The sequence below is a fragment of the Meles meles genome, chromosome 6 (assembly GCF_922984935.1).
Source record: "Meles meles chromosome 6, mMelMel3.1 paternal haplotype, whole genome shotgun sequence".
Classification (NCBI taxonomy): Eukaryota; Metazoa; Chordata; class Mammalia; order Carnivora; family Mustelidae; genus Meles; species Meles meles.
The window spans coordinates 51098721-51110246 of NC_060071.1; the positions used below are offsets into that span (position 1 = coordinate 51098721).

The 11526-nt window shown below is 52.7% G+C and overlaps 1 protein-coding gene across 4 annotated transcripts in view; it reads left to right on the top strand.

Annotated features, from left to right (window-relative positions):
• Positions 1–7434, top strand: part of SMAD3 (SMAD family member 3) — a 117554-nt gene extending 110120 nt beyond the window's left edge. For 3 of the 4 annotated variants that reach the window (XM_046010202.1, XM_046010204.1, XM_046010205.1), the window contains exons 8-9: positions 288–432; positions 2968–7434. In XM_046010202.1, coding sequence (XP_045866158.1) covers positions 288–432; positions 2968–3091 — 269 coding nt within the window. In that variant the 3' untranslated portion in view covers positions 3092–7434. The remainder of the gene's footprint in view (positions 1–287; positions 433–2967) is intronic. The other variant, XR_006818853.1, reaches the window with a different exon arrangement.
• Positions 7435–11526: the final 4092 nt, after the last annotated feature.

An 11526-nucleotide genomic window follows, 5' to 3' on the forward strand; every position in this document is an offset into this window, starting at 1 on the left:
TCAGCCTTCCCTGGCTCCGGGAGCTGGAGCTCACAGGCCAGTGTTGAATCCAGCCCTGCGTGTTGGCCACTGAGGTGGGGACGGCTTCAAGGGCAGGGACTGAGGGGGCCTGTCCCTAGCGTGGCGCCGAGCGCAGAGTATGGGGCTAACGCACGGAATAACTGTGTGCCACTTGAGCCGGGTGAGGTATGCTGTTCTGGATGATCCAGGGGTGGCTTCAGCCAGGAGTGGGGCACTGGCCACGTATGCCTCTGTCCCCACAAGCACTGTTTTTGTTCTCTTGGCAGGGTGCAACCTGAAGATCTTCAACAACCAAGAGTTCGCCGCCCTCCTGGCTCAGTCCGTCAACCAGGGCTTCGAGGCGGTCTACCAGTTGACCCGGATGTGCACCATCCGCATGAGCTTCGTCAAAGGCTGGGGAGCGGAATACAGGTCAGGTCTGGGTGCCACCCGTCATGGGGGCCCGACTGCACAGGAGTCAAGCAGCAGAGCATGAGCCCTTAGAGATGAGCTAGGCCACCCTCACCCCAGAGAGCAGAGACCAGGGATCAGAGGCCATGGCTCGGTGGGCCGGGAGGGCCCAAGCCACGCTGGGTAAGGAAGAGCTGGGCACGGCAGTGTCTCAAGCACCAGAAACACATATGTTCTAGTTCTTCTCTTCCTCACCATCACCCTGGGCGGGGACGCTGGCGCCACCGCCGGTGCATGGATGAGGGGACCAAGGCCCAGGGAGGGAAAGTGACTTGCCTGAAGTCACATCATTAGTGGAAAAGCTGAGCCTAGCACTCTGCCTCTTGGCTCCTTGCTCGTTGTTCATTTTGGGCAGATGATTTTAGGACAACCCTCTCCAAGGAGTTGTTCTGCCCTTCTCTGGGACTCTGCCTCTGACGGAGGTGACCCCGAGGATCTCAGGTATTAAAATTGAGAGGAAGATGGGAAGAGAGAAGATTTGGGTAGTCAAAAAGGAACAGAGTTTACTTGCTAAGAAAGGAGTTTTATTTATTTATTTATTTATTTTTTTCAGAATTTCAGATACTGGTTTAAACATAGCACTGGTCAGATCTACCTGGTCTGTTCTGTTGAATCTCCCAGAGCACTCTGGTTTGGGTTTGGCGAAGCTGGTCCCTTTTAATTCCACATCTAGACTGGAGTGTGTGAGAGCCAAAGCCCTGTGGCCCTCCGGCCCCCAGCTCCCGTGGCAGACGCAGAGGAGCCCGCGCAGCAGCCTGGGCCAGTGCCTTGCGAGTGACTGCCCCCTTCTCTTCATTTTTCCAGATGTTTGGAATCCATTTTGTTTTGTAGTCATTCTGCACCCAGGCCAAACCCATTTCAGTATTGGCTTTGGGCCACCGTTTGTAATGAAATCCAGATGAGCATGACTTATGGAAAGTCAGATTCTCATTAGAGGATTTCGGTCTGTAAAGTCCTCTCCTTTTTACCGTATTTGCGCTGCTGTTCCCTGTGTCTGAACCACAGGCCCAGGGAACATAGCACCTTGGTCTGGGGTGGGAGGGGCGTCTCTGTGAAATCCAGGATGAGTGACTAACCGAGTAATGAAAGTAGTCAGGCCTCTCAGGAGAACTTACAGCCCAGTTATGACGGCCTGAGGAGATGAGCCCAGGCCCGAGGGCCCAGCCCAAGAGAGATTTTAGCCCACGTTTTGGCCCTGGCTGAAATCATTTATGGGACCAGAGTGAAAGGTTACAAAATTAGTATTTTTCTTTTAGTGGGGAAGGGAACTACTTAGTTGGACACCAATGGAAAAGAGCCAGATAGAGGTCCTTTTGCTCTTCCTACACCCAGACTTCCCAGAGGACTGTACTCAGGCACTTCAGGTCAGAGAGGAACCCTGGGGTCCACAAGCCCATCTAGAAACCTCCACTTGGGCCCGGCCTAGGCCAAGCAAGGAGGGCAGTGGCCTCGAGCTAAAAGCCCTCGAGCTTGCACACCACAGTGGCCCTCCCAACTCCCAAGTGCTGGGAGGAGGTCCCTCGGTGGTGGAAGCCTTTCCCTGGGGGCACTGTGTCACCATGTGGGACATGCTGCCAGCACGTGGGGTCCTGTGCGGCCTTCCACGACACGGCCACCTGGCAGCCCCACAGAGCTGCCTAATGGGCGGGTGCGGCCCCTTCCCAGAACAGTCTTGCCCTCCTTCTGCTTCTTGGGCCAAAGAGAGAGTAAGGTTTCATCCCTCCTGTCAGATGGCCAACAGCGGGGAGGGCCCTGGGCCCAGGCCTCTCACCTCCAGCTGGCACGAGCACCTCCGGCCTCAGCAGATAGCCTTTGCTCACTGGAGGCCTTTGGGAGCTCGCCTGTGGGCTGCGTCATCAACCAGCCTGAATTTAGACAAAGTGCTTTGGGGAAAAGAAACGTGTGGTGTGCCTTGGTTTTTTCCAGTAATTGTTCCATGGCTTGCTCTGCTCGTAAGATTTTCCAAAATAAGGCCATAGATGGGAATTATATCAGCACATTGGGAACTGATGGCATGTGGATTCTGTCGGCGCTGTGCAGAAAACACCCCTCCATCAGACAGACACACGTCATCAGGGCCTGCTGGGACTGGACCTGGCCCTGGAGCTGAGGCTGCCCATTCAGGACAGATGGGACCCAGGGAGACCTTTGTTCAGGCTGGAAGTTCTTTACGGGGGGCCTGTCACAGAAACGGGTGGACAAGTAGGATACCCTGGAATTTGCCTCACACATTTAACCCTTGGAGGGCTATTTCCTTCCCTGGAGAGAGAACCTGACTTGTTCAAGGCTCTTCCTGGTTGGAGGAGTTTGCCCTGGCGGTCTCAGCAAGTCATTGGATCCTCCTCTAGAGCAGGGTCTAGGAAGGCGCCACGGGCCTATCTCTGGCTCTGGCTAGAGGACTCTCATCAAAGCAGGAAGAGGTGTTCTGACTTGTATGTGTGTCCTTCTGCACATTTTTGAAGTCTCCCATCCCACCCCTCTCCCTATGTCTTGCAGGAGACAGACCGTGACCAGCACCCCCTGCTGGATCGAGCTGCACCTGAATGGGCCTTTGCAGTGGCTTGACAAGGTCCTCACCCAGATGGGCTCCCCGAGCATCCGCTGTTCCAGTGTGTCTTAGAGACACTGGGTGTGAAGGGGGAGGGTGGGGGGAGGGTGGGCTTTGGGGGGAAAGGCCGCATAGGAGGAGAAAATTGGAACTCGCTATTGTCAATGAAGAAGAAATTTTTCTCCCTCAATCAAAGCAGCACTGACCTGTTTTCCAAAACGCAAAAGCAAACCCAGAGATGGATTTTTTGAACAGCTGTGTCTGCCGAACACATGTGCCCTGTGGCCCCCGTTTGCAGGGCAAGAAACGGCTTCTGCTCTGGCAGCTTGAGCAAACAGGTAGTAGTTCACCACCTGCCCCTTCCTCCCAGTCCCCTTCGGATTTAATGACAGCAATCTGGGATGTCACTGTCCAACAGGAAATGGCCCTGGGTCCGGACTGGAGTGTGAAACTCACCTTGGGTGTTCTAGGTGGGAAAGAGCCTGCAGGGGCGGAAGCGAACCTCATGCCTAGCCCTCTGGCGCTTGTGACCAGTGCTTCAGCTGAGCATTCCTGAGCCCCAGCACTCCAGCAGACCCTGTACCCCAGGAGCCGGATTGACTTGAGTGGGCGCATCTGTCCCCTTTCCTCTGACAGCATCCCAAGAAGGGTGAGCCAGCGTGCTCAGAACATGCGCTTGTGGACAGTGGGGAAAGTGGACGAGACCCCTCCTTTCAAATTTGTCCTTTCTCACTTTGAACAGTTGGGAGATCTGCTGAGACTCAGCGCTTATGCAATGTCTATTTTCTCTTCTCGCGTTAATCTCAGAGATTTGAAGCACGTGAGATGGTAACGTGAGGCAGGAGGCAGCTGTCGCATCAGTGGGGTCTGAGCAGAGGCAACGCTCCATTCCGTGGGTCTGCAGTCCTCTGTAAGAGCTCACTTGCTATTCTCATGCATCCGGCTCTCTTGGTTTACATAGTCAGTTGCATTAATTAAATGAGCTTTGTTGTATGCTCGTTTAAATGTTTATTTTATATTTAAAAAAAAAATCCTGGGTTGGCACATTGATGGGGAAAACCAGCGTTGTGGGGGGGCTGGCAGCCTCTCTCTCTCAAGGTGAAGCTTTTCCAGGTTTTGCTGAGAAGACACCTGCCAGCACTTCTGGAAGCTGAAATTAACAGAAGCAAATGCACCAGAAGGGAAAAAAATCTCAGGCCAACATAGGCAAATGAAAAAGGGCTATTAAATTTTTTTTTAACACCTTGGAAAATTGGAGCCTTGGAGCACAGAGGTGTGCCGTCTTCCCCCCAAGGGATGTAAGATTATCTGGCTCATGTCAGAGAATCATCAGTGACGACTTCAGCAGCTATACTGTGTAAGATGTACTGTTCCCAGTGGCAATTAGTGAGGAAACTGGTATAAATTATTTCAACTGGAAAAAATCCCTCCTTTTCAACTGGCCTCTTGCAGAATACAGCATTGCCACTTGTGGCTGGGACTTTATTCTTCGTCGCTGTTTTTGTATGAAATGACTTTATCCCATCTTTTTGCATGGATTTCTACCAGGAAAAGCCAAGGGATTTCCCATGGAAGTCCTGTCTGATTCCAGGTGAAGGGGAGAAAATGTCTACTTCTGGCGGGTATAAATGTCAAATGTGATGACGTTTCTGATGCCTTACGGAGACAGTGGGAGCTTCCCGGCGCCTCCCCGGCAGGATCCTAATGCCCCCGCAGCTCCAGCTGTGTGGTTTCCAGGTAGGAGAGCTGCTCTCCAAGCTCCCCAAGGACACAGGAAGAGATAGGAGGAGCACCTTGCCAGACCAATGCTGGTCTTTGACTCAGAGCCCAGAGACCCCACACAACCGCCCTCTCCCTGAGACGGTCAGACACCGAGGGGCCGGAGTTCACCTGCTGTGAAGCCATCTGCCGACTGCTGCTTCCAGGAAGCCGGTTGGGCCTCCTGGATGTGCACACGTGCTCCTGGTCAGGTCTGAGACTTGTGGTGGGGGCCCTCCACTGCGGCCTCCGCTGGTGCCATGGTGCCCTCCCCCGAAACCAGGGCAGCAGTTTCCGAGGGTCTGCGTTCTTCATCGGCCTCCTGCTCCTCCTAGGCCTTCCTGTGGCACACAGCGCCGTCCTCCCGTTTCTTGGGGACTCGTTTCACGTACAGCACGGTTTGAGCGATCTGGTGGCTGCGCCTGGATGGTGTCTTGGCATCCCTGATGCTCAGGGCTGAGGGCGACTTTTAGGAGGTGTGAAGTCTTAGTCTTGTGTTTCTACAAAAGCTTACTTGGCCCCTTTTCTTTATAGACTAGACCCCTGGAGGAAGATGTGAGAGGAAAATGTAGGTAAGTCCACCTCTAGAAGAAATTCGGTCAGACTTAGAGGTGAGGACTTGGTGCCCTTCCCATCAGAGAGGCTGCAGCTGGACTGGGGGTGGTGGTGCGCAGGGGTGGGTGGGACTTGTGTCATATTAGTGGCCTTTAAGTCACAAAGCGGTTTCCTTAGTTTGAAAATCCTGTTGTAGGAATGGCATTTTCATGTTAAAGAGAATTTTTAAAGGACAGTTGATAGGGGCAGGAGAAAATAGGGTAGTCCGGAGGCAGCGGTGGAGGGCAGTTTTAACTGTTATGTCCTGGGTGGAACTCCCCACCCAGTCGCCTTCACCCTGGGGCTGATGCTGCCCCGAGCCCCGGAGGAGCTAGCCCGGGGCCTGAGGTCCTCAGCTGCGCAAGGCCCCCAGGAGCCACCATCTCTTCTCTTCCTTTCCTCCCCCACCCCTCTTCCCAACTTTATTTAGTAACTTAGGTCCTTCCAGCACCAGCCCAGTAGGTAGCTGCCCCGGCGGCTTCGGGTTACAGGCCTGTGCTGGAACATCATCTCAGTTGGCCACCTTCCTGGCGGGCTGCAGACGATCTGACATTTTGAGACAAGCTGAGAGTCAGGAGCAGGGACTCTGACTCCTCTTAGGAAGCGCGCGCACACACAAGGGCAAGGCTGCTGGCAGACTTTCCCATTGTCCTTATGTTGTCTGTGTTGTATTTTTTTATTGACCGTGGTGATTTTTTAAAAATCATTAATGTATTGGAATGAGCTGTAGCACGTATCTTGTGCTTAGTTTTTCCCCCTCCATCTTCCCTTGGCTTCCTAGAGTTTGGACCTATCCTGGGGCTAAGTGCTTTTACTCACACTGCAGGAAAAGGCTTTAAGTAGCATGTTCATGTCACACACGCATGTATGTAGTCTGGGGAGAAGGCAGATGGGGTTTCAGCCTGGGCCCCCAGCTGCTCTGAGACTTCGTACCAGTCTCTCCCCAGGCCCAGAGCTCACCTGAGGCCCCTCTCTGTTGTCCTTAAAAGGATGAGGAAGACGAATCTGGGGACTGTTCACAGGCCAGTTTCCCAGGGGGGTTACCCATAGCAAGAGTGGGCCTGAGTTTAATGCTGGGCTCTGTGTGACTTTAAGGGGCAGAGTTGGGAGTTGGCCCCAAGATCTATAGAATGTCCCCAATTTACTAAAAACGCAACAGCTGTGTTGTACCATCTTTCTTTCGGGGCCTCAATGTTCCCTTCTAGATCATCCATCTGAGGAGGATTCACTACTTCTCAAGGGAATAGAAAAAGCAAAACACATACCCAGCAGGCTGTGGCTCCAACACGAAGAGGAGGGGTCTCTCATGGAAGGGTGGCAGGCAGTGGGGACATGATGAGGTCCAGGCAACTTTCTAGAAACACAGCTAGCTGATCATGTAAACTGGATTGAGAAATGCTCTCAGTGATTCTGTAATTGACTTTTTATGCTGAAATAATGTACACTCTAGCATTCTGGTGTTTTTATATTTATGTAATAATTTCTTAAAACCATTCAAGACAGAGAACTATTTAATTGTTTTTGGAGAAAGTCAGAAAGGTCTCTCTGGGCAAGAGTCAGGGGCCCAACCTGTTCTGAACGCTGCTGGTTGAGGGCACAGCACTCAGCGTCCAGAAGCCACACCCCCCCCCCAAACTGGCAACATGCACAAATGGGAGGGGGGCTGTAGGCTCTTCCCCAAGGGACCTCGGAACCCAACCCCTCTCCCTTCAGAACAGTGAGATCTCCAGCCACAGGGATGGAACCAGAGCCCCCTCCCTCCCCTTCTTCACTCACCTCCCTGCTGCTGTGGCAACGAGGCTCTTCCAGACTCTCTGGGGTGGGGTTGGGGGGGGGCGGGGACAGAGTGTGGAGGGTGTTGGGTGGACTTCACTTCTCAGCCAGCCTGACCTTTGAACACCTTTGTAAAAAGCATGTACGTATTTATAGTGGTTTAGATTTTTCTAACTTTTGTATCTTAAGAGCAGAGCACCTGTTTAAGCATTTTACCCCTATTGTTAAAGATTTGTGTCATCTCTTTCCCCTGTAAGTGCCCTTCTAATAAACTTTTCATTGAAAAGCTCTTCTTGCCGGGTGGGGAGATTTTAAAGGGAGCCCCAAGGGGGTCCCAGGGGCTTCAGAAACGTCTTCATCCCCACCCCCCATTCTGCCCCTTCCACTCACCCAGGGTACCCTGCAGTGCCTGGCCGCCCTCCAGTGACAACAGGAACCCCAGCTCAGCCCAGCAAAGGTCAGGCGTGTCACACCAGGTGCCTCTCCCTCGCTTCCCACATTTAAGCACCGCACCAGTCCCAGCGCTGCCATCCCTGCGTTGGCATGTTGCATCCAATCTCTCATCAGAGGCCTTCAAGTACAGGAAAGATGAGTGCCACCAGATTCATCCCCCCGCAGGCATGGAGGTAGTTTTAGATTCCTAAAGGTTTTCACACTGCAGCTCCAAGGACTTGGTCAGTGCCTGTGAAAACTCCCAAGGAGAAATAGACTACTTGGTTGAATCTTTACTGACCCCAGATAATGTGGATTAAGAAACAAGATTAAAATGAATAGACAAGTTTTTCAGGGGTGGGGAATGGCATGGGGCTAGAATAATCCTCCAGCCGGGCTACCTGTCCAACTTTTTCCTGCTAAGGACCTCCCCAAACACCTCCCACACCTGAACAGAGGCCAAGTTCACAGGGGCAGCACCTCTGGGCCTAGAGATTGGGCCCCCACGGCCTGCAGTGAAGTCCTACCTTCAGAATTATTAGTTCTACCATCCTGTCCCTGTCTTCCCCAAGGTTTTAGCCAGTATTCTCAGCAAGTGACTCAAATTCCCAACTCTACCTGTTCCTTCAGATCCACAACTTAAAATTCCAGTTGCCTAGTAAATGGGACCCAAACCACAGCAGCCCCAACCCGTCCCCTCTTCCAGCTCGTTCAAGCTGGCACTCTCGGGGGACTCTCAGTTTTGATCAGTAGCCTGCCCACCTGTCCCCCTCCCCCTCTCCAAGTCCTGAACAGGTCCAAGGCATTTTTCTCCCGTGCTTTCCATCCCCTGCTGAGCAAGCCTCCCTTTCGGGAAGGCCCCACTCCCTGTCCTGGCCCTCTCAGGCAAACTTCTCTTGGGCCTGTGCCTACTCCAGCCGGGTTGGTGTTCCCAGGCCACTGTATGCACTCTTGACATTCCTTCCTCAGTGACCTCATCTCCCCACATGATTTCAAGCCACATTAATGCTAATGACTCCCAAGTCCGTATTTATAGCACAGACATCAGTCCCAAGTTTCAGACTTGTATCCCACAGCCTACTGGCGCACGGAGATGCCACAGCACCTCACACTCACGATCATGGAAGTGGAATTCATCCTTGCCCTCGTTAAACCACATCCCTCTCCTCTGGCATAGCAGCCAGGAAGCCACAGTCACCCTGCACTTCCTCACCCCACGTCCACCCAGTCCTGCTCATCCACGCCCCCTGCCCTGTACTTCAGGTCCTTAGCACCCAGACCACATGGGCTTCTCAATAGCTCCCCGCCTCCACCTGTGCTCCCGGGAAAGCATCATCCACACAGCCCTGTGATCTGCATGACCTTAGATGCCCCAGGCCACAGCACAAGCTCCAAAGCCTTTATCAGGGACCCCTGGGCTCTCGGCACTTGGCCCCTGTGTGGCTGTCACAGCTCACTGTTAGTCTGCAACCCGGCAGTGAACAGGTGGTGGAGCTCCTTATGGACTCCTTTCCGTGACAAGGAGCCCTCTTCCCCAGTCCACACCCACGCCCCGGGCCTGCCCGACACCCCAGCAGGTCACCCAAGCGCTGTCACCAGTGCTCTGGGACTCAGGGTGGACATCCCCTTCCTGGAGGTTATACTGCCAGTCAGCCCCACTGTGTGGTAACCGTGTTTGCTTTCCCCTGGAGGCTGAGTTCCCAGAGAGCAGCGTTTGCGTCTTCTCACAGCCCTGCCTTCTTCGGGCCCCCACCTTTTGCTGAATTAATGACTCAGTTACTGGCCACATCTCACAGCTTCTATCTTAGCAACATCTTTTACATTTGCTTCCACTGTGCTACCCTGCAAGTCCTTACACATGCGTGAAGGCAGGCCACTCCAATTCGTTCCGGATTCCTGCTGATCCCAGCTACTCTACTGTCCTGCTAACATGTGCCCTCCAGTCCGGGGACCACCATGCCATTTCTCAACCCACAGCAAAAACCACAAATCCACAAAAAAAAAAAAAAAAAAATCCAAAAAAAACCCACAAATCCCAGTGTGGGGTCTGTTCTCAGCCTCAGAATCCTTCTCAACACAGCTCTCCAGGCAGGTAGTGCTAATCAGTTAGTTTTGGCTACTACTGCTGCCAGATTTCCCAGCAATGTAACTGTGGTTAGGTCTTTTCCGCTCCAGACCCGTTGGCCTCCTTGATTACCTCCCGAGTAGGCACTGGCACCACATAGTAGCATTTCAAGGTTTTCTCCACATTTCACTCCATCCCTATTTACCACCGTTTCTCTAACTGGACTATGAGGGTTTTCCCATTTTTTTTTTTTTAAGATTTTATTTACTTATTTAACAGAGATCACAAGCAGGCAGAGAGGCAGACAGAGAGAGGAGGAAGCAGGCTCCCTGCTGAGCAGAGAGCCCGATGTCAGGCTCAATCTCAGGACCCCGGGATCATGACTGGAGCAGAAGGCAGAAGCCTAACCCACTGAGCCACCCAGGTGCCCTCCAATTGCTTTCTCTCCACATCTCTGTCCGTGCTGCAACTTCCACCGAGAACTTGCTGCCTCCGCTCACCCATCTGTCCCAATTCATACCTGAGCCCCTGGCTGAATTTAAGTATCACTTCTTCAACGTCAGTGGGTCTCAAAGTGCGGACCCTGGCCAGCAGCATCAGTAAGCACCCGGGCTAGTCAAAACATACTTCCCCAGGCTCCCCTTGGAACCTAGTGAACCAGAAACTCTGGGCTGGGGCCCTACAGGTGGCTCCAGTGTGGGCCCAGGTTTGATAGGGCTGTTCCGAGGTACACTTTCCAGTCTCCCCTTCCCATGGCAACTGAGGCTGGCCACCTCACTTCACCTGCTCCCCCAGCATGCCACCTTTGTGGCCTCGTCTTGCTTGCCCCCTTCTGTCACCTGGGTTGGATGAGGAGCTTCCAGAGAGAACCCACATCCTTCCCCAAGTCTGTGGTCTCTGCCACACCTGGCTCAGCCTGGCACCAGGAAGGTTCACAGGCAGTGCTGGACCCTGAAACCGGTGGGGTAAAGGAACGCCTTATGGTTCCTCCATAAGGAATGCCTTATGGTCAACTCCAACCTTGAAGCCTTCTAACTTCCCCACTGACCACATCCTGAGAATTTTCCAGAGTGGCAGGATTGGTGCAGACTCTGTCCTTGGGCTTCAGATGAAGAGGATGGCCTCCCAAACTGCCGTTTCCTACCCCAGACCTCACTTAGCCCCCATTTTGTAGCATGGAAGCCACCTCGTTGGTAAGAGAAAAGGGGAGGCAATGATTGCTCACCTCCTCCACAGGCGAGAACCACGGAGGCTGGTCAACACCTGCTTTAAGTGACTGTTTATGCCTCCCAGATTTGTGCTCGTAGGGAGAGAGGCTTTAGACCTATCAACAGATAGATACAGATATGACAGCTTGCTAGAGGGACAATTTTTTTTCTTCCCAAACCTGTGTTCTAAAAGTTGCAGTAATAACCATGAGGTCCAGGTTCTGAATCAGTACTTTTTCAAAAGGAAACGAGGTAGAACCACGGATCATTCATGGCTGGAATGGGGCTCGGTGGTGTTCCAACAAATGGCCCATGTGGTTGCTACCACCTCTCTTCCTAATTCTCCACTCTGCACATCAGAGAAACACCTCAGCATCGAGCAAACTGCTTCCAAGTCTAGACTCTGGCTTTAGTGCTAAAACACACACACCAAACTCTGCATAAAGATATCCGCACAAAGAGCAAGACTCAAGGTGTTAATAACAAGCTAGATAGTGCCAAGAATGTGAAACCGAGAATTTCTAAAATCTTTTCTGCAACAGCTTCTATGCCAGAGACGCAAGGATGGATCTCTACACTAAACCCTAAGTGGAATCTAAGTCAAACTGTGAACTTCACCCTGCACGTTCAGCCTGCTTTTAGGAGACACACAAATTCCAGGGAAGTTCATCGTCAGG